The sequence below is a fragment of the Neovison vison genome, chromosome 3 (assembly GCF_020171115.1).
Source record: "Neovison vison isolate M4711 chromosome 3, ASM_NN_V1, whole genome shotgun sequence".
Lineage (NCBI taxonomy): Eukaryota > Metazoa > Chordata > Mammalia > Carnivora > Mustelidae > Neogale > Neogale vison.
The window spans coordinates 116,121,531-116,147,035 of NC_058093.1; the positions used below are offsets into that span (position 1 = coordinate 116,121,531).

General features: G+C 43.8%; 1 protein-coding gene and 1 long non-coding RNA gene across 3 annotated transcripts in view; both read right to left on the minus strand.

Annotated features, from left to right (window-relative positions):
- The window catches only part of LOC122902784 (transport and Golgi organization protein 1 homolog), a 112,525-nt gene extending 95,662 nt beyond the window's left edge, over positions 1-16,863 (minus strand). For both annotated transcript variants that reach the window (XM_044242758.1, XM_044242756.1), the window contains exons 1-3: positions 16,847-16,863; positions 9,331-9,391; positions 9,188-9,223 (exon numbers count right to left, since the gene is read on the minus strand). In XM_044242758.1, the coding sequence (XP_044098693.1) occupies positions 9,188-9,223; positions 9,331-9,391; positions 16,847-16,860 (111 nt within the window). In that variant the 5' untranslated portion in view covers positions 16,861-16,863. The remainder of the gene's footprint in view (positions 1-9,187; positions 9,224-9,330; positions 9,392-16,846) is intronic.
- LOC122902785 lies at positions 4,763-8,859 on the minus strand. Its single transcript, XR_006383869.1, has 3 exons — positions 8,823-8,859; positions 7,769-7,833; positions 4,763-4,799 (listed from the first exon to the last, which is right to left on the minus strand). It is a non-coding gene; the product is annotated as an uncharacterized LOC122902785 (long non-coding RNA).
- Positions 16,864-25,505: the final 8,642 nt, after the last annotated feature.

Consider the following 25,505-nt stretch of genomic DNA (forward strand, 5'->3'; position numbering starts at 1 on the left):
CTTCCAATGAACATGAGAAAGGATAAATAAAACAATTCCTGTTTTCCTTGTAAATTTAACCTTAAAAAAATGAAAGGTTTATGGAATCAGGTACCTGTCAAGCTTGCACTTGTTTTCCAACTACTGTAACATTGTTGGAAAAAAATAAACACTGAAAAGTAATAAAAGCATCAGTGCAGGACAGTCTGTGCTTTTACCTGGGGTACTGGGTCCAGCAGAACTCAGAGAGCAGTATCCCAGCTCCTCCTTCTAGAAGGTCCTGAAGGTCAGCAGTTCTTGCATTCCTGGCCCAACCCAATGTAGCTCCAGTTTCTCTGAAGCTGAGTCATGATTTCTCCCCAGAAACAAGTCGGCATTGGTAAAAAACCAACCACAGTATTTCTGTTGAAGTGTCCCATGACCTCTCAATCCAGAGACCCCTGAGTAAAGTAGGGTCCTCAAATGCCCTCAGGGACAATGAGGACCAAACCCTGGGAAGAGCCCCAATATGCCATCGCCTGTACTTTCTCACCTACCAGTATGTTCTGGGGAAGCTCCCAGAGCCCTCTACTCAGCACTCAGCCAACAAGGCAGCTTCTCCGTCACACCTCAGGAGGCAGGAAGTTGCTGCAAAGGCCCCAGAGTCTCCCCAGGGCATCGGGTGAACCGGCTGGAAATACAGCTCTGGCTCTCTATCCTGGGGCAGTGAGAATGGAGCTGGATCCCATGACCTGGGAAGAAGGAGGGTTTTGCAGGATCCAGCAGCTCTGCTGCAGAAGGGATCGGCAAAAAGGGCCTAAAAGGGGACAGAAGCATACACACCCAAATCCTCCTGCTGCTGAGGAAGGGATGGGTCTCCTGTCAGGGACCTCTGCCCTGCCCATCCCTCAACAGGGAAACTGTGGGAGGACTGTGGGGCATCATGGGTCTTACCACAAACACTGCCACCATCAGCTCCACTCAAGGCCCCCCTGTGGCTGGGGGGGCAGTTGGTGAGGTGAAAACCCTGCACAAAACCTGGATTAATGCAGGGCCTCTTCACCAAGGCTCTCAGGGCCCCACAAGCACTTCATGCTCTGCTCACTGTCACAGTAGACCACTGCCTGGGGACAGACACCTGTCCTGCTGATCACTACCCCCCTAAAATAGCAGGTGCCATGTGCTCAAGAGGATGTGTCACCAGAGTTAATACAAACACCAGCAGTTCTAAATTCCATCTGGGCCCCCTCCCCAGAAGGGTTCCTGGGGTCCCTTGCAGTAGTAGTACCACGAAGGGTAATCTAGTTCTATCCTCCATTCCCCCACTGCTGCCAGGGTGTTATCTGTGTCTGAAGGCTTCACCCTGTGCCCTCAAAGGAGAGGGACTGTAGATCCCTCTGAAGGGAGATGCTGACACAGAGACAGAACCATGAACAGTTTATTGGGGAGAAACCAGGAGAGACAAAGCACAGGGGACAGGATGGGCAGGGAAAGCATTCAGACCACCAGGCAGAAGCATTCATATCCTGAGTAGAAACTCATTGGAGCCTGCTTGCTGGAGGTCAAGGAAGTCTTCAGATTACAAAATGATTACCCTGTAAGGCAAGAGGTTTTGGGTTAGTACAATGGGACCTTGTGTTTTCCTAAATGCTTTCTGCCTCCCATAGTGTATCTGAGGCCTTGGATGAACACTTGTGGCCACATTTGTGAGTCTGTATGTAATAGACAATAATTGTCTTCACATCTCACATAGAAATATCTGATTGTACCTGTTCTCTTAACTATATTTTACTTCATTGTGGCTAGGACCTGACATTTAATAGAAAAAAGGGGGCTCTTTGCCTCGTCTTTGAAATGAGAATTGCCACTACCGGAGCTGAGGTATTACACTCTTAGTGTATTTGTGGACTTAAATAAACATTTTTTGATTCTCATTGGCATGGAGCTATTTTCATTTAAACAGTGAGAACAGTGAATTGTCAGAGCCCAGATTCTTTGCCAATTATTATTCTTTTTTTCTTTTTGAGACAGAGACAGAGAAAGCACAAACTTGTGAGCAAAGAGGAATGGGGAAGAAGGTGAGGGAGAGAGAGAATCCCAGATAGGCTCCACACTCAGCACCGAGCCCGACTTGGGGCTCAATCTCAAAAGCTCGAGATCATGACCTGAGCAGGAATCAAGCTTCTGCTGCTTAACCGACTGAGTCGCCCAGGAGCCCCTGCAGTTACTTTATGCTCCTATTGCTCTAGTGACCTCAGAATCCAATATGTTCTCTTTATGAAAGATTAAAATAAAAGCTGAGGCCCTGAGAAGGCCCCACTGAGAGCTGGTATTTGGGCTGAGAATTCAGGAACACAGGCAAATCTGGACACTGGGACTGAAGTCCCCGGGAAGTGCACAGCTGCAGGCAGGGTGGTGATGCAGATGCGGAGGCCTGGTGACAGGGCTCCAGCTAGGGCGGCTCCTGGCCAACCCTGACTCTCTCACTAACAGTCTGACTCGGACTGAGAGCAGGGTGGCCACCCTTCACTGGTTCTCTGTCTTGTCTTCATGTTTTCTCACTGCGGGACTTAAAGTCAGCCAGACAAGAATCCCCAAAGACCAAGTTAAGTTTCCCAAATATCCACGACACTCTTTCACATGGTTCATAATTTTCAGAAATTCAGGGAAACAATGATCTTCACAGACTATGAGTGAATGGCTTCATGGCAAAAATGACATTCTGAGGCAAATAACGGCGTGATCCACACTGTGTGAGTGAACACATGCAGCTGTAGTTGTAGACCACACGGTGTCCTCACACTCACTCTCAGGCTGCTGGCAGCCAGGAATGGCCTCACCCTCCCTGAGAGAAGCCCAGCCTCTCCCTGAGCACCTCCAGCCTTCTTGGCATCCACAACCTCCTCTTTCTGTGTGACTTGGGGCTTCCTCCCTTCTTTCTGGATACATCTCTAGTTCTTCCCTTATACAGAACACATGGTCTATGTCCTGTCATCAGTGTGTCCCTCCCTTCTCTCAGACACACACCCTCAATTCCTCACATTAAGGCCTCATCCCTCCCAGAGCACAGAACATCATCTCCATACCATGAGCGTGTGACACCTGATGTGCCCAGCTTTCGGAGAAGGGCAGCTCTCTGCCACCACAAGGAACCCTCTCAGTATGACTGGAAGACAAGGTCCATCAATTCTAAATACAGAACAACCAGAAGAAAGTTGCCATGTCTTTAGCAGCCTTCACTCTGCCATGCCACGAGAGGCCTGTGGGCAGCATCGGTGGTCCTTGTGGAGGACGCTCCAGCATCTGTATCTGACCCACACCATGGAAAAGACAGAAGCTTCTCCACTTGGAAGTGACTGGGCAACATTCCAACGAACCCTCTTCACCTGCCTCCAGCATCTGCCACTTTTTCTTTCATTCTCACCTCCCAGACCAGACAAGAGCATTACCCACAACTTTCTAACCTGCACAGGACAAGGGCAGACCCCTACACTAATGAACAATGAAGGGACCACAGCCCTGTGTCAGGCATTTATACAACTAAGGAAATGACAGCTTAAACCCTACACGCTGCAGATGAAGTGAGAGGTGTTTCATCCCTCCCAGAACAAAGTATGCAGATGCTGGATGTGCACAACAGTAAGAGAAAGAAGCCTGCCATGGTGCAATGGAGACACTTCCTTCCCATCAATGGCCCCTGCCCACTGCTCAGTGTGTGCAAATAGCCAGGCACATGCACGCATGTCCTGAAGAACTTCAGAATCATACAGCGTCCCCAGCCCAGTTTCCCCTTGAATGTCAAGCCCTAAACACAAAATCTGCCTTTGCTCCACTGACACAACCAGAAGGTGATGATCTGGAAACAGAGACGCCTGTAAGCTCTACATGAAGACTTGCCACTTTGAATGCAAAATGACACCACACATGGACCCCAGGATGTACCCAACACACACATGTCAGGAAATTGTGCTGCCCAGAGAGGAAAAGAACTCCAGAAATGGGTACAACTGAAAACACCCCAGCATTTACTTGGTTCCTCTCTGGGACCTTCTTGGGCACGGTGCTGCTATTGTCTTCTTGAGCTCCATAGGCTTCTGATTGGGACTGAAGGCCTAGAAGGGACAGAGGTGGATTCAGACTGGCGACGACCACACAGGATCAAGCCAACCCTCCCCACCTACCCCAGCCTATTCCCCGTTCTCCCTCTGGAGGGTCCACTCTGTTTCTCACAGGACTCCCCTGACCCCTGTGGACGAAGGAGGGAACTGTCCATCCCCCTCGCAGATATGACCACTCTGCCTGGGAACAGATGTTTCCATAACTAATCTATCATGCTGGACAACTGGGGCCTCCACATGTGAGACTGATGTGAAGGTTGTTCTTCGTCCAGCCCAGAGCCCAAAACATTGTGTCTGCGTAGTGCACCTGGGCAATGCTTCTATGTCTGTCCTCTGTGAAATGTCACTTTTCTTCTCCATGGTAGATGCCTGCTGCACAGTTCTGAATAGCGAACCAGACAGTCCATGAAATGGATGTCAGACAAAGTGGAGGAATGTTACCATGTCCTCACTTGGGCTTATTGCTGCATTGCAAAGTCTTGTGGTACCACCTCTCCATCCTCTCCACCAACAGAAGTGGTTCAACTATGAATAAGCTCTATAACCCACGTCAATTCAGATCATCTCACCATGTGGTGGAGGAACGAGGTGTGGCTGAGGCCCCCATGTCCACCACTGTGGAGGTGAATGAGGAGGAGGGAAGTCTGATACATTCTACCCCATGTGGTAGGGCATACGGAGGAGGCCTGGGCAATGAGGGAACTCTCTCACACCTCTACCGACCTGCAGAACAGACAAGAAAATATTTTAGCAAAACAGACAAAAGTTGCAACACCAAGAAAAGAAACCAAATCAAAGAGCTCTCAGCATCCCGCTCCTTCTCCAATGCCACCTTCCAGGAGAGCTGCATCATGTTAGAAAACTTACATACCCCTCCCATCTGGGGCCAGTACAATGAGGGGGGAGAGGGCAATGGCTGTTACAGGAATAGCCTGTCACCAAACATCACTGCCCATGTCTGCCCACGTTCTCTAGGAAGAAGTCGTGTCTTAAAGATGAAAAAAGATCACTGCAAACTAATAAGGCAGCACATTCCAGACACGGAGGCATCGACATCCTGGACAACACTTCCTCTATCCTCCTCAGCCACCAGAGAAGATTTTGGTTTGGTCAGAATAGAGAGAATGTGACGAAACTGAATGCCCTTTCTCCACAAAGTTTCCGAGCCACTTGAGGGGAATCGTTGGCCTGTAAGTCCCTGACTCTCCCCATGCTGCCTCTCTCCTGACAAAGGTGTCCTCAACTCTCTACAGTTTCTGTCCATGGCTACAAAGACAATTGAGGGATTAGGGCATTGTGGTCTGACAGGGGCACTGGAAAAGTGTCTTCCGAGGGACATGATACCAAAAACCTTTATTTACACTCAGCAGCTGTGTTTGTCTCTTTTTTAAAGATTTTATTTATTTGACAGACAGAGATCACAAGCAGGCAGAGAGGCAGAGCGAGAGAGAGGAAGGGAAGCAGGCTCTCCGTTGAGCAAAGAGTCTGATGTGGGGCTTGATCCCAGGACCTAGGATCATGACCTGAGCCTAAGGCAGAGGCTTTAACCCGCAGAGCCACACAGGCACCCCCTGTTTTTGTCTTAAAACACAGTCATTTGGAAATTTCAACCTACTGAGTTCCAGAGTAATTTTGTACAATGGGAAATGAAGATGGGAAGGCCATATAAGAGAATTAACAAGAGAGTATATGCTTCCCAGTGGAAAACTCCACACGTGTGATGAGAAAAGAAATCAGCTCTCACACTAACTTAGGACCAAATGACCTGCTCCTGGAAACCCAGCTGAAGGGCTGGGAGGCAGTGGTCATGCACGTAATCACTGGCGTTCCCCTTCAGAACGTGTGAGCCAGTGTGCGATTACGACAGTGCACCTGAGAGCATTGACACTTCAAAATACTTGTAGAAAGGGTCTTAAGTGGACTGGTTCTGCACGGCACATTTTCCAGCAGAAGTAAAATGGGGATGACTCGTGAAACATGCCCTGAGAACACTGCAGACTGCAAAGGAGACAGTATAAAATGCAGAGAGAATTTTCCCCAGTTTCCATTTGTGAGGATTACCAGACCCATCTATCCCCAGCATGAGCACAACACCAGTGCACCTGAATGTAACCTAAATGGAGTTGGGCTGGCCAGAGGACTTCACTGTGGATGGAGGGGTCCTCCTCCCCCAGTTACGTTACCGGTGTGCACTGGGGGCAGGCGGGGGTACACATCTGCACATGCATCTTCCCCACCATCATGTTCCAAGACAGTAGCATCTGTGCCAGAATGGCTGCCCCCCTCCTGTGTCTCACCTAGAACTTGTGGTGAAGAGATGTCATGGGGAAAACTACTGTCACCACATGTTAATATAGGTCTGCACACCTCGACAGAGACAAGAGTGGGCAACCAAGGATAATCAACTAAGGAAAAAACTCCATTCAGGACAGGGCGGTATCGACAGCTGGGACCACACCTCCCCAATCAGGGCAAGCACAGCATCTCCTTCTGTACATTGAGAACAAACACAATGAGAGGCCCTGGAAAGCCTGGTGTCCACAAGTGGAAGTGCAGGTGCTTGTGGGTCAACCAGAAGCCCACCAGCATCCCCCCTGAGCAGCTCTGCTTCCCTCCCTGACAATGGGATCTTCTACGCTCCACAAGGGCTGTCCATGGCCACAGACACCGCTGAGGAGATAGGAGTGTCTGGAGTCCTGCAGAGGACCTGGAAGAGTGCTTTCTGAGAGAAACAGGACCCCTTCGAGTGCGCGAGACCAGCTCTGTGGATCCATGTCCCTGACATTCAGACAGTCCTTAGCTCAGGCACAGAGCAAATGCCTAGTCCTTGGTGCTGAGAACTACTGATGGGCCGATTCGATATCCCCAAATGCAAACCAGTGTGTCGAGAGCACAGGCAATGCTCCCAGGATGGGTCGGGAGAGACGCTATGAGCTGGCACAGCCATCAGACCCCATCAGAACCCGCTAACGGGAGCACAAGTAAAACACGTGTGAGGTGTGGGCCTTGCAGAGAGTCACTAGGATTCCCTCTTCAGGGATGCTTCTCCAGGGGTATTTTCTATAACACACCTGGCACCTGCCAGAGTTCACCATCATCTCATCCATGGGCCAACTGGAGGGAGTCCAGCTCTCATCTTCATCCACTCAGATGGGACACACGGGAGGTCATAGCTCACCTTCTCCACAAACACTCAAGCTGCCCAAAGCATGTGGGGCAAGTGTGACGCAGTCCTGGCTTTTCCCATTCTCCATCTGATGACTTCTGCAGACACCCTCCCAGGTTAGTCTCCTGACCCGAATACTAAAAATGCTCCTGCTCCCACAGGAAAGCAAACCACAAAGAGTCAGCTGGGCTAGCTGACTTCACTGTGGAGTGAGATGTCATCCTCCTCGAGTTATGTACACACACACATACACGCACGTGCGCGCACACACACACACACACACAGATGCATGAGGTGAGCATCCTTCCATCACGTGTCTCATGTCTCAAAGCATTTACAGCTTTGGGAGGAAGCACGAAATTGAAGATCTCTAACAGAGAAGCCCGGAGGCTCCTCGGTGAACAGCGTGCACTCTGAAAGGGATGATTGCAGGACACACACCAAGGCCACAAGGCCAGGACAGGGACCTGTCCACACTGCAATCCATTTCAGAAACGGGCACAACTAAAAATGCCCACCCACTTACCATATGCATCTCTGGGTCCCTTTGAGGGCTAGTGCTGCTGTTCATCCTGGGAACCAGTCTAGATGCTAGATCAGACAAATGTCAGAGGTTTATTGTGGTTTGCATGCCCTCCATGCCTTCCTCTCCCATCTTGCACTCTTTCCCAAACTTGGGTCCCTTATCAGAGGGTTTCACCCATGACTCAAGTGACTCCTTTGCAAAGAGAGACACCAGTCACCTCTTGCGTGAGACACTCCAGGGCCCTGGCTCCAATGTTTCTGTAAGTAGTCCATCATGTGTGGACAGGTCGGGGTACAACTGGCTGGAAATCAACACTAAAATTGGGGTGCTCAACACACATCAGACAAAATCACTTTCTCTTCATAGATTAAACACCTAAGTGAGAATAGCCTTGCATGGGTGACATCCACGAACCCTCAACATGAACAGCCCATGTTCCTTTCTCAAGCCACAGGTGGATGGTTCATTTGTCCATCCTGCAGTTGGGACCTAGAATGCGTGACTGGCCAACAAATAAACATTACAGGGAAGAAACAGACTTTGACATTTGTATAGTCACGAACAAAGAAATCATAGGCAGATTGAGCAATAAAGCTATGGCATTGCACCGATAACATGAGAGGAGAAATATATATTTCATTGCTCAATATGGTCCTATGGATGACAAATAAAACAAAAATATAGGAACCTCCATAATGAGTAAATAAATGCCCTTATTCACAAATAGTCTTTTTTTTTTTTTTTTTTGGCCAAGGTTTGACTACTGAGTCAAGGTGGGAAGGACGCTCGCCTCCCACCTTCTCAAGCTCAGCTCTTTCGAAGGTGGTAGCAGGGGGAAGGTGTGGAGCGGCGTGAGCTCCACCTGTCATGGGGGCAAGTGTCCTGCTGCCTGGGGGCATATAAGGAATGCACCCTCCTGTCACCCCTTCAGACAACCTGCAGGCTTGTGATTCTCTGCAGGACACACAGCGATCACCCACAGGAACAGGAAGGACACCGTGTGGTTTCACAGCCGAAATCAGGCTGCTGCTGCATTTCACATTGTGCTCCCTACCTTGCCACACAGGCTTCTGCAACTCAGGCCTTCCGGGCATCGGTTCGCGCCTCATGGATCCCATAGGCAGCATCTCCCCTTTCATCATGCACAATCTTGAACACAGAAAAAGAGTGGACATCTCTAAGAATTACAACACCACGTCCTCTCCTAGGCAGTAAACGGCATAGCCGTCACCTCTCCAATCACCCATAAAAACGCACGTCAAACTCTCACACCTGTATTTCAGGTAGGCGTTCTCCCTGCTCTGCTGCATCATCCTTGTTTCCCAATACCGATCCTTCATCTGTGGCAGAAAAACACACCCACCTTCAGTTGTGCCCAACTGTGCCGCAAATGAAGATGAGGAAATGGAAAACATTTACCCAGTTAGCCAGAGCATTCCTCTCTTGAACTGCGATCTGAAAAAGCCAACACACCAGAAACCCATGTTCAGGGCTCTAAGGGACACTACCATCACCTGAAGGGGTCCCCAAGGGGTCAGTGTGTTGGACACAACTCTGGTTACCTTGTGGTTGAAGGTGAGGTTAGACTCCTGCAGCTCTTCTCGCATTTCTTCCACTTCTTGTCTGTGAGGGGGGACAATTGTTTTCATCAGACAAAACCCAACACTGGGTGTGATTTTCAATCATCTGCCAATGTGTCCATCCTCCTCTTTTCTGTCCCCTCATACAATTGATCCTGACACAGGAAACACTTTCACCTGACTATAATTGGACTGTAGGATCAATGCTATTCTTACAGCCTTTCCTTCATCATTTTTCTTTGCCTACAGGATCAAAACCGACATAACTTCCTTACCCATTTTTAATCTTTCCCTCAGTTATCACATGACAAATGTCTTTTGTCATGAAGCTCTATTCTCCTTTAACTTCTATCCTCGCTATGGTTCCCAGGTTTGCAAAGACCAGTACCATCAGATGCCACTACCGGGCTTATGGGAAGGACTCATCCTAGGACAAACTGTTTTCCTCCAAACACCACCTCAAGGACGCTGGTATGGAGCTAGTTTCCACAGTCAGGCCAATACTGGGGATCCAGATATGTTTAGTAATGTAATTGTTTTGTGCCTTATCTTTCCGTGTCAGTTAATTCGCTCTGGATACATCCTCTGAATTTTAGTGTATATTACTTAATTAAGTCCTCAAAATGTACAAAGATTAACAATCCAAAGGGAGGGAGGAGTCAAGAGGGTGGAGAAGTAGCAGGCTGTGTTGACATCAGATAGCAGGAGATGAGCTAGATTGCTTATCAAACCATTCCGAACACCTACAAATCCAACAGGAGATGGAAGAGAAAAAGAGCATCAATTTCAGAAACAGAAAATCGACTACTTTCTGAAAGGTAGGACCCACGGAGAAGTGAATCCAAAGCGACGGGAAGATAGACCCCGGGGGGAGGTTCTGGCTCCTGACAAGCAACGGAGCACAAAACCAGGACTTTTAAAAGCGATGTTCACTGAGGGACGTCGCTCCAAGGCTAAACCGGGCTGAAGCCCATGCAGGGATGCTGTGGCCCCAGTTCTGCAGGGTCACAGAAGGACCGGCGGGGTCTGAGTGTCATTGAACTCGCAGGTATTAGAGTGGGGACGCCGGCAAAGGAAAGAGAGCTGAGCAGTGACCTCTCAACTCAGCATTACCTTGAACCGTAATCCATGGCACAGTATCTGGGGAGATCCCCCCGGAAGAGCTCAGCAATCTAAGAGTTTCGAGACTCCAGGTGGAGCTGTGTGCCAGAGACAGAGACGCTTGGTCACAGCCTGGGTGAGGTCTGAGCACAGCCAGAGGCAAGAGAGAGGGAAATGATGAGCGCTTTTCTCTGAGGCGCACTGAGGAGTGGGTCCCTGAGCTCTCGGCTCCTCCAGGCCAGAGATTGGGAGGCCGCCACTTTCATTACTGACCTCTGGAACTCTACGGAAAGTATTCAGGGAACACAAGCTCCTGAAAGCGAACCCCAGCAGATTACTTAGCCTGGCCTCTGGAAAGGGTGGTGCAATTCCGCCTGGGGCAAAGAGACCTGGGAATCACTATAACAGGCCCCTCCCTGAGAAGATCAACAAGAAATCCAGCCAAGACCAAGTTCACTTACCAAGGAGAACAGCAGAATACCAGAGGAGAAGAGAGCAAACCATGGAATTCATGGCTTTCTCCTCATGATACTTTAGTCTTGCAAAGTTAATTTTTTTAACTTTATTTTCTTATCTTCTGCTATTTTTTTAAACTTTTACCCTTTCTTCTTTTAACGTTTTTTAACTACTTTATCTTAACAATACTTTTCATTAAAAAATCTTTTTCGAACCTTCATTATTATTGTCATATGTTATCCTTCATTGTATCTAACTTCAGTTTTTGTATACACATAGGGATTTTTCTTCTAAAAAATTTGGGGTACAACTTCTTCTAATAGATGGAACTACATCCTAAATCTACCACCGGGCTTGTTCTACTCTCCAGCCTGAGCAAATCTTCTCCAATTTCTTTTTCTTTATTCTCCCAACCAACTTACATATCAACTCTTTTTTTAGAAATTAAAAAAAATTCTTTTCATCTTAATATTCATATTCCGTCCCTTCATTGTGTTTACTCTTATACATGTTTTCCATTCTTTAAAATTTTGGAAAGTAATTTCTTCTAAGAGACAAAAATACACCCAAAATGAAGTGAATGACCCTGTTCTAGTCACCAGTCTAATATGTATATTTATTTTTCTTTTTTATATTATTTCATTATTTGTTTTCTTTTTTAAATTTTTTTCCCTGAACTTCCTTTTACCCCCTTTCTCTCCCACCACGATTTGGGGTCTCTTCTGATTTGGCTCAAGGACACTTTCCTGGGGTCTTTGCCACCCTTTTAGTATTTTATTTGCTCCTTCATATATTCTTATCTGGACAAAATGACAAGGCGGAATAACTCACCACAAAAAAAAAGAACAAGAGGCAGTACGAAAGGCTAGGGACCTAATCAATACAGACATTGGTAATATGCCAGATCTAGAATTCAGAATGACGATTCTCAAGGTTCTAGCCACGCTCCAAAAAGGCATGGAAGATATTAAAGAAACCATATCTGGAGATATAATAGCCCTTTCTGCATAAATAAAAGAACTACAGTTTAACCAAGCTGAAATCAAAAAAGCTATTAAAGAGGTGCAATCAAATATGGAGGCTCTTACTGCTAGGATAAATGAGACAGAATAAAGAATTAGTGATATAGAAAACCAAATGACAGAGAATAAAGAAGCTGAGCAAAAGTGAGACAAACAACTACAGGACCACTTGGGGAGAATTCCAGAGATAAGTGATACCATAAGACAAAACAACATTAGAATAATTGGGATTCCAGAAGGAGAAGAAAGAGAGAGCGGAGCAGAAGGTATATTGGAGAGAATTATTGGAGAGAATTTCCCTAATATGGCAAAGGGAGCAAGCATCAAAATCCAGGAGGTGTAGAGAAACCCCCTCAAAATCAATAAGAATAGGTCCACACCCCGTCATCTAATAGTAAAATTCACAAGTCTTAGCGACAAAGAGAAAATCCTGACAGCACCCCGGGACAAGACGTCTGTAACATACAATGGTAAAAATATTAGATTGGCAGCAGACTTATCCAAAGAGACGTGGCAGGCCAGCAAGGACTGGCAAGATATATTCAGAGCAATAAATGGGAAAAATATGCAGCCGAGAATACTATATCCAGCTAGACTAACATTGAAAATAGAAGGAGAGGTAAAAACCTTCCAGGACAAACAAAAACGGAAAGAATTTGCAAACACCAAACCAGCTCTACAAGAAATATTGATAGCGGTCCTCTAAGCAAAGAGAGAGCCTACAAGTTGTAAATCAGAAAGGAACAGAGACAACATACAGTAACAGTCATCTTACAGGCAATACAAGGGCACTAAATTCATATCTCTCAATGGTTCCCCTGAATGTAAATGGATTAAATACCCCAATCAAAAGACATAGGGTATCAGAATGGATAAAAAAACAAAACCCAAAAATATGCTGCCTCCAAGAAACTCATTTTAGACCCAAAGACACCTCCAGATTTAAAGTGAGGGCGTGGAAAACAATTTACCATGCTAATGAAAATCAGAAGAAAGCTGGGGTGGTAATCCTTCTATCAGATCAATTAGAATTTAAGCCAAAGACTATAATAAAAGAGATGAGGAAGGACACTATATCATACTTAAAGGGTCTCTCCAACTAGAAGATCTAACAATTTTAAATATCTATCCCCCTAACATGGGAGCAGCCAACTATATAAACCAATTAATAACAAAATCATAGAAACACATCAACAATAATACAAGAGGAGTAGGGGACTTTAACACTCTCCTCACTGAAATGGAGAGATCATGCAAGCAAAAGATCAACAAGGAAATAAAGGCCTTAAATGACACACTTGGACCATCACAGGTATATTCAGAACATTCCATCCCAAAGCAACAATACATATTCTTCTCTAATGCACATGGAACATTCTCCCGAATAGATCACATCCTGGGTCACAAATCAGGTCTCAACTGGTATCAAAAGATTGGGATCATTCCCTGCATATTTTCAGACCACAATGCTCTGAAGCTAGAACTCAATCACAAGAGGAAAGTTGGAAGGAACTCAAATGACAGAGAAAGGAAGCTAAAGAGCATCCTATTAAAGAATGGATGGGTCAACCAGGAAAATAAAGAAGAATTGAAAAAAAAAATTCATGGAAACAAATGATAATGAAAACACAATGGTTCAAAATCTGTGGGACACAGCAAAGGCAGTGCTGAGAGGAAAATATATAGTGATACAAGCCTTTCTCAAGAAACAAGATAGGTCTCAAATACACAACATAACCCTACACCTAAAGAAGCTGGAGAAAGAACACCAAAGTAAACCTAAACTCAGCAGGAGAAGAAAAATCATAAAGATAAGAGCAGAAATCAATGAAATAGAAACCAACAAACAACAACAACAACAACAAAAAAAAAACAATAGAACAAATCCATGAAACTAGGAGCTAGTTCTCTGAAAGAATTTATAAGATTGATAAACCCCTGGCCAGACCTATCAAAAGGAAAAGAAAAAGAACTCAAATTAATAAAATCACAAATGAAAGAGGAGAGATCACAACCAACACTAAAGAAATACAAACAATTATAAGAACATATTATGAGCAACTCTGCGCCAACAAATTTGACAATCTGGAAGAAATGGGTGCACTATTAGAGACAATATTATCTACCACAACTGAGCTAGGAAAAATAGAAAACCTTAACAGACCCATAACCAATAGGGAGATTGAAACAGTCATTAAAAATCTCCAAGGAAACAAAAGCCAAGGGCCAGATGGCTTCCCAGGGGAATTCTACCAAACATTTAAAGAAGAATCAATTCCTATTCTCCCGAAACTTTTCCAAAAAACTGAAATGGTAGGAAAACTTCCAAACTCGTTTTATGAGGCCTGCATCACCTTGATCCCCAATTCAGACAAGGATCCCATCAAAAAAGAGAATTACAGATCAATATCCTTGATGAACACAAACGCAAAAATTCTCACCAAAATACTAGCCAATAGGATCCAACAGTACATTAAAACGATTATTCTCCACCACCAAGTGGGATTTATTCCAGGGCTGCAAGGTTGGTTCAACATCCGCAAATCAATTAATGTAATACAATACATTAAGAAAAGAACAAGAACAACATGATACTCTCAATAGATGCTGAAAAAAGAATTTGACAAAGTACAGCATTCCTTCCTGATCAAAACACTTCAACGTGTAGGGATAGAGGGCACATATCTCAATATTATCAAAGCCATCTATGGAAAACCCACTGCAAATATCATTCTCAATGGAGAAAAACTGAGAGCTTTTCGGCTAAGGTCAGGAACACGGCAGGGATGTCCATTATAACCACTGCTATTCAACATAGTACGAGAAGTCCTATCCTCAACAATCAGACAACAAAAAGATATCAAAAACATCCAAATCGGCAAAAAAAAAAGTCAAACTCTCACTCTTTGCAGATGATATGATACTATATGTGTATACCCCCAAAGACTTCGCTCCAAATCTGCTAGAACTTGTACAGGAATGCAGTAAAGTGTCAGGATATAAAACCGATGCACAGAAATCAGTTGCATTGTTTTACACAACAACAAGACAAAAGGACGAAAATTAAGGAGTCAATCCCATTTACAACTGCACCCAAAACCATAAAATATGTAGGAATACACCTAAGCAAAGAGGCAAAGAAACTATACTAAGATAACTCTAAAGTACTCGTGAAAGAAATTGAGGAAGACACAAAGAAATGGAAAAATGTTCCATGCTCCTGGATTGGAAAAACAAATATTATGAAAATGTCTTCGCTACCTCAAGAAATCCACACATTTAATGCAATCCCTATCAAAATCCCATCCATGTTTTTCCAAGAAATGGAACAAATAATCCTAAAATTTATATGGAACCAGAAAAGACCTCGAATAGCCAAAGCAATATTGAAAAAGAAAGCCAAAGTTGGTGGCATCACAATTCTGGAATTCAAGCTCTGCTACAAAGCTGTCATCAACAAGACAGAATGGTACTGGCACAAAAACAAACACATAGATCAATGGATCAGAAGAGAGAACCCAAAAATAGAGCCTCAACTCTATGGTCAACTAATCTTCAACAAAGCAGGAAAGAATGTCCAATGTCCAAATGACAGTCTCTTCAACAAATGGTGTCGGGAAAATTGGACAGCCACATGCAGAAAAATGAAACTGGACCATTTCCTTACACTACACAGGAAAATAGACTCAAAATGGACGAAGGACGTCAATGTGAGAAAGGAATCCATCAAAATCCTTGAGGAGAATACAGGCAACAACATCTTCGACCTCAACCACAGCAACTTCTTCCTAGAAACATCATCAAAAGGAAGGAAATCAAAGGCAAAACCAAACTATTGGAACTTCATCAAGACCAAAAGCTTCTGCACAGCAAAGGAAACAGTTTACAAAACCAAAAGACAACTGACAGAATGGGAGAAGATATTTGCAAACGACATATCAGATAAAGGGCTAGTATCCAAAATCTATAAAGAACTTCGGAAAATCAACACCCAAAGAACAAATAATCCAATCAAGAAATGGCAGAGGACATGAACAGACATTTTTGCAAAGACATCCAGATGGCCAACAGACACACGAAAAATTGCTCCACATCACTCGGCATCAGGGAAATACAAATCAAAACCACAATGAGATACCACCTCACACTAGTCAGAATGGCTAAAATTAACAAGTCAGGAAATGACAGATGCTGGTGAGGATGCGTAGAAAAAGGAAGACTCCTACACCTTTGGTGGGAATGCAAGCTGGTGCAACCACTCTGGAAAACAGCATGGTGGTTCCTCAATAAGCTGAAAATAGAGCTACCCTATGACCCAGCAATTGCACTACTGGCTATTTACCCTAATGATACAAACGTAGTGATCTGAAGGGGCACGTGCACCCGAATGTTTATAGCAGCAATGTCCACAATAGCCAAACTATGGAAAGAACCTAGATGTCCATCAACAAATGAGTGGATAAAGAAGATGTGGTATATATATACAATGGAATACTATGAAGCCATCAAAAGAAATATATCTTGCCATTTGCGATGACGTGCATGGAATTAGAGGGAATTATCCTTATCGAAAGAAGTCTATCGGAGAAAGACAACTATCATATGATCTCCCTGATATGAGGAAGTGGAGAGGCAACGTGGGGGGTTGTGGGGTAGGAAAAGAATAAATGAAACAAGATGTCACAAAACAAACTGAGGGATGCTGGGGTGAAGGTTGTAGGGAGAGGATGGTGGGGTCACAGACACTGGGGAGGGTATGAGCTATGGTGAGTGCTGTGAAGTGTGTAAGCCTTGCGAATAACAGACCTGTACCCCTGGGGCTAAGAATACATCATAGGTTTATAAGAACATTAAAAAATTAAAAAAAAAATCCAAAGGGAACTTTTCAGGAGCCAATAGTATGTAGTGTCGGAACTTACCTGTACTTCTCCATTTCTTCTTCAGATACTTTCAGATATTTATCGGCAGCTAACAGCTCATTCTTAGTTGCATTCAATTCATACAGTGTCTCTTCTAGCTTCCTAAAATGGGAGATATATATACATTGTCCAGTAGCCAAGGTCCTGAATTTCTGCCATTTATTATTCTCCCAGCACACTTGATGGCCTATGTTGGAATGTCCCCGCTAAAAGCACAGACTGATAACACAACAGGGAAATGAATGAAGGCCCCATTTAGGGTTGAAGAAACATCGAACTCTGGCTGCTGGCCAAGCTCCCTGCAATCGGGGCTGTCTTTATACTTGTCTACTTTAATTCGTTCACCATATGACCAAATAATATTGCACTCTGTGCCCTCTTGGAATACGTCTTTGGTTTAAGATGGTGAAGTCCCATTTCAATTCGAAGTGAAAAGCCAAGCCTGACGAGCTACAGTCATTAGGATGAATAGGGGCCCATCATTATTCTCCGTGGGGAGCCCTGATCCTCAGACCAAGGCTGTGCCCCCACAGTCAGCCCAAAGGAACTTCCAGAATATGGCTTCACTGGTATGGAAACTCACTCCCACACATCTCTAGGCTTTAGAAGTACAACCCCTGGCCCCTTGTGAATGATCCTGGTATAGGAAAAGGCCAATCTTAGTGCCGAAAATATGTTCTCAAATAATCCATGTGAACTGTCACATACTCAGGGTGTTATCTCAGTGGAACAGAGTTCAGATGTAGAACTGTCAACTCCATTGACCCTACCTTTATTTTAAAAAAAGATTTTATTTATTTATTTGACAAAGAGAGATCTCAAGTATGCAGAGAGGCAGGCAGAGAGAGAGGGTGGGAAGCAGGCTTCCCACTGAGCAAGGACCCCAATGCAGGGCTCCATCCCATGACCCTGGGACCATGAACTCAGCCGAAAGCAGAGGCTCTAATCTACTGAGCCACCCAAGCACCCCAAGTCAACCTTCTTGACCAGGACCAACTTTATGTATGGTGAAGGCAGCAAATGGCGATGCTTAGAAAGGTTGGTCTGCTGGGCTGCCCTCGACCCTTTTGTTCATGGTGTTCATTCAGAAGGTTTCAACAGGACACTTGTCAAGAATCTCATGCAGAAAGACTTAGGGACAGACAAAAGCTCTAGAAAGAGAAGGACAGGAGCATCTGCTTCTGGTCTCTCAACTATCCTTCAGCAAATGTCTTCTGGAGTGGCAGTCAGTGTGTGGCTCAGGGATATGGTGTTGAAGAGAGAAAGGTGGTCAGGACACTGGACCTGCCCCAAGAAGGTCCTGAAGTATGTAAATTAAAAGTAAGACTCCTTTCTTTGCCTGAATTGTGTTCTAACAGCAGAAATAAAAGTAATGAAATATTATTATTATTATTATTATTATTAAAATTATTATTATTTCAAGATTGATTTGAGAGAAGGAAAGAGTGAGGGGAGGGGGTCTTTACCAATGAACAGAACCCAAGTGCCTGTGAGAGAGAGCGGCCCCCACCTCCGATGTGGGAAGAAATAACACAAAGCTGAGTCTCCAGGGTAGACAGGGAACAGTTTTGCTTTTCCACATGAATGAGGGATTCCAACATCCTTATCTCCTCCTGAGAAATAAAAGGAAACACTGGACAAGAGAGAAAACTTGTGAGTGAATGCCCCCAATTTCTAAAGAGCACATGAAGAAACATGATAACCAGATGGAGAAGAAGGAAGCCTAGGAGAAAGCCAGCCTGGCAGTGGGAGCCAGTTTCCCGAGGACACATCAGTGAATTCTAGAACAGGCTAGTGAGTACAAAGTAAATTACCAAGCAGCCTTTGGGGGACAGGTTGGAATGCGACAAGCAAAGCTCTTGTCCAGCCAGCAAAGATGAGACTTAGTGAAACTGCAGGCTTTGTTTGGGATCCAAGAGACTTACACCTAGAAAATCGTGTGGAGGGGCACAAGGATGGCTCAGTCATAGTCTGCTTAAAAGTATTTGGTTCAGGTCATGATCCCAGGGTCCTGCAATAGGGCCCTACACTGGACTCCCTGTTCGGCGGGAAGCCTGCTTCTCCCTCTCGCACTCCCCCTGCTTGTGTTCTCTCTCGCGCGGTGTCTCTCTCTGTCAAATAGATAAATAAAATCTCTTTTAAAAAAAAGAAAGAAAGAAAGAAAAGAAAACGAAAATCAGGTGGACAGGAAATACCCTGGCCTTCTAAGGGATTGGGCCACAGCGAATGATCTCAGTTGTACACCAGATAAAGGGACCCAGTATTGCTGGAGCCCCAGGGCACTTTCCACAAAGAAACTTTCCCTGTTTCTCCAGGAAGAGAATTCCATTTTTCTCTGCACCTTCTGGACCCAAGTCTCATACTGAAAAATAAATGGACCTAATGCAGGAGTGTTCAGAGCACGTGATGAGAGTTAAAATGAAGGGAAAATGTAGACTGACCCAGAGGGGATCCATGTATCAAAGTGATTAATGCTGGTACCTTCCCCCTTTTTCCCCAGTGAATCACACGATAACATGTGGCAAGTCGTTAGAACAGAAAGGAAAATTTACATTACACAAATCAAGATAGGAAGGGCAGGCACAATTCTACAGAATGCATTTGGCAAAAGTACGCAAAGATCCAATTCCAGAAGATCCAAATACTTGCCGCCATGAAAATTCATACAACAGTATCTATGACAACGCAGCAATAGCTTACTCTTCTGCAGTCAGTTTTCGGTTTTCAGAGTACTCCACCACCACATCCAATTTCTTCTTTAGCAGGTTCAATTCTGCTTCTTTAGCTGTTTTCTGAGAACTCAGGGCATTACACTGGTCTTCCAGAAATGTTTTCCTTTCTGTAAAGAATGAGTTTGCTTTTCTGTGTTTGTGCCATGACCTGAGAACTTGATTTCAATGGGGAAAGGAGAAGGGCAAGGCCGTGAATGCAAGAAGGCATTCTCTCCCTGCCCGATGCAAACTCATTGCCACCATATGGAGATTTCATCCCCCAAAACAAAGTACCTTTCAGTTCTTGGTTTTTTGATGTCAAGGCTCTCAGCTCTTGATCCACAAATGCATCTTGGGCCTTTAAGAGAGATTTGAGAAAAGACATATGAGGGCACCTAACGGGACAGGATCATGGAGGGCAACAAAGAAAGCCCTTGAGGTATAAATAGAATAAGGGGAAAGTAAAGAAACTAGTTCCTGTCAAAAAATGCACAAATGGCTTTCTAGAGGAACTGATATAAAATAATATTCTACTATACAAATTGGGCTTGCTATCATCCTTCACTGCTCACGTATTTTGTGGGATTTTCTACATAACTTGGAGGGCAGTGCTGAATGATGTGATGATTACCCAGCTGTGAAATAAACCATACTTCCTAGGCCTTGAAATTGCAAACTCATCGGGGTGGTTCTAAGTGAAATCACAGTTCACGGTTCAGTAGGAGTTGCAGTTCCCAGATGCCCATGCTCTACTGCATAAACAGCACACGAGTACACTGCACTCACCTCACCCAATGAACCAAAAGCCTCCCAAGCCACATTATAGTACAACTAACACCTAACTTTTTCCACATCCACATTCTTGATATTCTTTTCTCTCTGAGCTTGTAAGAGAGCCTGTTTACAATGAAGGGAGACCTTCAAATTTTCATTAATCTCTTCCACCTTTTTGATGTTCTTCAAGAAAACATATTGAATGAGTAACAATGATTCATTCTTTGGGGCACCTGGGTTGCACCTGGGTAGCCCAGTCTGTGGAATGTCTGACTCCTGCTTTCGTTTGCCTCAAGTCCTGATCTCAGGGTCATGGGATTGATCCCTGTATCAGGCGAAATACTCGGCACGGTGTCTGGCATTCTCTCTCTGTCTCCTTCAAACCCCCCTCCCCTCACTCTTTCCTTCTCTCAAATCAATCTTTGAAATAATAATAATTTTAATAATAATAATACTAATAATATTTTATTACTTTTTTTTGGTGCAAAATGGTGGTTTATTAAATCACGGGGACAGGACCCGTGGGCAGGCAGAGCTGCCGACCCAGGCTGTGAGGGATGGCAGGTTATATACCTTGTGTTGGGGGAAGGTGAGGGGAAGGGAGGTTCAGAAGGGCTATTGGGGGAAAGAAGACTATCAGGATATTGAAGGCCTGGTTACTCTCAAGCCAAGGCCACTTTCCCTCTAATGAGGCATTAACATAAAGACAATTGGGAGTCTCCTGGTGGAATGTGACATTCCTGCTATCAAGTGTCCTTGTTAATGAGATGTAGGTTTAGAAGAAATTTTTGTTCCACTTTATTTATTTTCAGAAAAACAGTATTCATTATTTTTTCACCACACCCAGTGCTCCATGCAAGCTGTGCCCTCTATAATACCCACCACCTGGTACCCCAAATTCCCACCCCCCCCCGCCACTGCAAACCCCTCAGATTGTTTTTCAGAGTCCATTGTCTCTCATGGTTCATCTCCCCTTCCAATTTACCCAAAAGCACATACCCTCCCCAATGTCCATAACCCTACTCCCCTTCACCGAACCCCCATCCCCCCAGCAACCCACAGTTTGTTTCATGAGATTAAGAGTCACTTATGGTTTGTCTCCCTCCCTATCCCATCTTGTTTCATGGATTCTTCTCCTACCCACTTAAGCCCCCATGTTGCATCACAACTTCCTCATATCAGGGAGATCATATGATAGTTGTCTTTCTCCACTTGACTTATTTCACTAAGCATGATACGCTCTAGTTCCATCCATGTTGTCGCAAATGGCAAGATGTCGTTTCTTTCGATGGCTGCATAGTATTCCATTGTGTATATATACCACATCTTCTTGATCCATTCATCTGTTGATGGACATCTAGGTTCTTTCCATAGTTTGGCTATTGTGGACATTGCTGCTATAAACATTCGAGTGCACGTGCCCTTTGGATCACTACGTTTGTATCTTTAGGGTAAATTCCCAGTAGTGCAATTGCTGGGTCATAGGGCAGTTTTATTTTCAACATTTTGAGGAACCTCCATGCTGTTTTCCAGAGTGGTTGCACCAGCTTGCATTCCCACCAACAGTGTAGGAGGGTTCCCCTTTCTCCGCATCCTCGCCAGCATCTGTCATTTCCTGACTTGTTGATTTTAGCCATTCTGACTGGTGTGAGGTGATATCTCATTGTGGTTTTGATTTGTATTACCCTGATGCCGAGTGATATGGAGCATTTTTTCATGTGTCTGTTGGCCATCTGGATGTCTTCTTTGCAGAAACGTCTGTTCATGTCCTCTGCCCATTTCTTGATTGGATTATTTGTTTTTTGGGTGTTGAGTTTGTTAAGTTCTTTATAGATTTTGGACACTAGTCCTTTATCTGATATGTCGTTTGTAAATATCGTCTCCCATTCTGTCAGTTGTCTTTTGGTTTTGTTAACTGTTTCCTTTGCTGTGCAAAAACTTTTGATCTTGATGAAATCCCAAAAGTTCATTTTTGCCCTTGCTTCCCTTGCCTTTGGCAATGTTCCTAGGAAGATGTTGCTGCGGCTGAGGTCAAAGAGGTTGCTGCCTGTGTTCTCCTCAAGGATTTTGATGGATTCCTTTCTCACATTGAGGTCCTTAATCCATTTTGAATCTATTTTTGTGTGTGGTGTAAGGAAATGGTCCAATTTCATTTTTCTGCACTTGGCTGTCCAATTTTCCCAACACCATTTATTGAAAAGGCTGTCTTTTTTCCATTGGACATTCTTTCCTGCTTTGTCGAAGATTAGTTGACCATAGAGTTGAGGGTCTATTTCTGGGCTCTCTATTCTGTTCCATTGGTCTATGTGTCTGTTTTTGTGCCAGTACCATGCTGTCTTGATGATGACAGCTTTGTAATAAAGCTTGAGGTCCGGAATTGTGATGCCACCAACTTTGGCTTTGTTTTTCAATATCCCTTTGGCTATTCGAGGTCTTTTCTGGCTCCATATAAATTTTAAAATTATTTGTTCCATTTCTTTGAAAAAGATGGATGGTACTTTGATAGGAATTGCATTAAATGTGTAGATTGCTTTAGGTAGCATAGACATTTTCACAATATTTATTCTTCCAATCCAGGAGCATGGAACATTTTTCCATTTCTTTGTGTCTTCCTCAATTTCTTTCATGAGTACTTTATAGTTTTCTAAGTATAGATTCTTAGCCTCTTTGGTTAGGTTTATTCCTAGGTATCTTATGGTTTGGGGTGCAATTGGAAATGGGATTGACTCCTTAATTTCTCTTTCTTCTCTCTTGTTGTTGGTGTAGAGAAATGCAACTGATTTCTGTGCATTGATCTCATATCCTGACACTTTACTGAATTCCTGTATAAGTTCTAGCAGTTTTGGAGTGGAGTCTTTTGGGTTTTCCACATAGAGTATCATATCATCTGCGAAGAGTGATAATTTGACTTCTTCTTTGCCGGTTTGGATGCCTTTAATTTCCTTTTGTTGTCTGATTGCTGAGGCTAGGACTTCTAGTACTATGTTGAAAAACAGTGGTATTAATGGACATCCCTGCCGTGTTCCTGACCTTAGTGGAAAAGCTTTCAGTTTTTCTCCATTGAGAATGATATTTGCAGTGGGTTTTTCATAGATGGCTTTGATGATATTGAGGTATGTCCCCTCTATCCCTACACTTTGAAGGGTTTTGATCAGGAAGGGATGCTGTACTTTGTCAAATGCTTTTTAAGCATCTATTGAGAGTATCATATGGTTCTTGTACTTTCTTTTATTGATGTGTTGTATCACATTGATTTGCGGATGTTGAACCAACCTTGCAGCCCTGGGATAAATCCCACTTGGCCGTGGTGAATTATCCTTTTAATGTACTGTTGGATCCTATTGGCTAGTACTTTGGTGAGAATTTTTGCATCTGTGTTCATCAAGGATATTGGTCTATAGCTCTCTTTTTTGATGGGATCCTTGTCTGGTTTTGGGATCAAGGTGATGCTGGCCTCATAAAATGAGTTTGGGAGTTTTCCTTCCATTTCTATTTTTTGGAACAGTTTCAGGAGAATAGGAATTAGTTCTTCTTTAAATGTTTGGTAGAATTCCCCCGGGAAGCCATCTGGCCCTGGGCTTTTGTTTGTTTGGAGATTTTTAATGACTGTTTCAATCTCCTTACTGGTTATGGGTCTGTTCAGGCTTTCTATTTCTTCCTGGTTCAATTTTGGTCATTTATATGTTTCTAGGAATGCATCCATTTCTTCCAGATTGTCAAATTTGTTGGCGTAGAGCTGCTCATAGTATGTTCTAATAATAGTTTGTATTTCTTTGGTGTTAGTTGTGATCTCTCCTCTTTCATTCATGATTTTATTTATTTGGGTCCTTTCTCTTTTCTTTTTGATAAGTCTGGCCAAGGGTTTATCAATTTTATTAATTCTTTCAAAGAACCAGCTCCTAGTTTGGTTGATTTGTTCTATTGTTTTTTTGGTTTCTATTTCATTGATTTCTGCTCTGATCTTTATGATTTCTCTTCTCCTGCTGGGCTTAGGGTTTCTTTCTTGTTCTTTCTCCAGCTCCTTTAGGTGTAGGGTTAGGTTGTGTACCTGAGACCTTTCTTGTTTCTTGAGAAAAGCTTGTACCGCTATATATTTTCCTCTCAGGACTGCCTTTGTTGTGTCCCACAGATTTTGAACCGTTGTATTTTCATTATCATTTGTTTCCATGATTTTTTTCAATTCTTCTTTAATTTCCTGGTTGACCCATTCATTCTTTAGAAGGATGCTGTTTAGTCTCCATGTATTTGTGTTCTTTCCAAACTTCCTCTTGTGGTTGAGTTCTAGCTTCAGAGCATTGTGGTCTGAAAATATGCAGGGAATGATCCCAATCTTTTGATACTGGTTGAGTCCTGATTTAGGACCGAGGATGTGATCTATTCTGGAGAATGTTCCATGTGCACTAGAGAAGAATGTGTATTCTGTTGCTTTGGGATGAAATGTTCTGAATATATCTGTGATGTCCATCTCACCCAGTGTATCATTTAAGGCCTTTATTTCCCTGTTGATCTTTTGCTTGGATGATCTGTCCATTTCAGTGAGGGGAGTGTTAAAGTCCCCTACTATTATTGTATTATTGTTGATGTGTTTCTTTGATTTTGTTATTAATTGGTTTATATAGTTTGCTGCGCCCATGTTGGGGGCATAGATATTTAAAATTGTTAGATCTTCTTGTTGGACAGACCCTTTGAGTATGATATAGTGTCCTTCCTCATCTCTTATTATAGTCTTTGGCTTAAAATCTAATTGATCTGATATAAGGATTGCCACTCCTGCTTTTTTCTGATGTCCATTAGCATGGTAAATTCTTTTCCACCCCCTCACTTTAAGTCTGGAGGTGTCTTCGGGTTTAAAATGGGTTTCTTGGAGGCAACATATAGATGGGTTTTGTTTTTTTATCCATTCTGATACCCTGTGTCTTTTGATTGGGGCATTTAGCCCATTAACATTCAGGGTAACTATTGAGAGATATGATTTTAGTGCCATTGTATTGCCTGTAAGGTGACTGTTACTGTATATTGTCTCTGTTCCTTTCTGATCTACCACTTGTAGGCTCTCTCTTTGCTTAGAGGACCCCTTTCAGTATTTCCTGGAGAGCTGGTTTGGTGTTTGCAAATTCTTTCCATTTTTGTTTGTCCTGGAAGCTTTTAATCTCTCCTTCTATTTTCAAAGATAG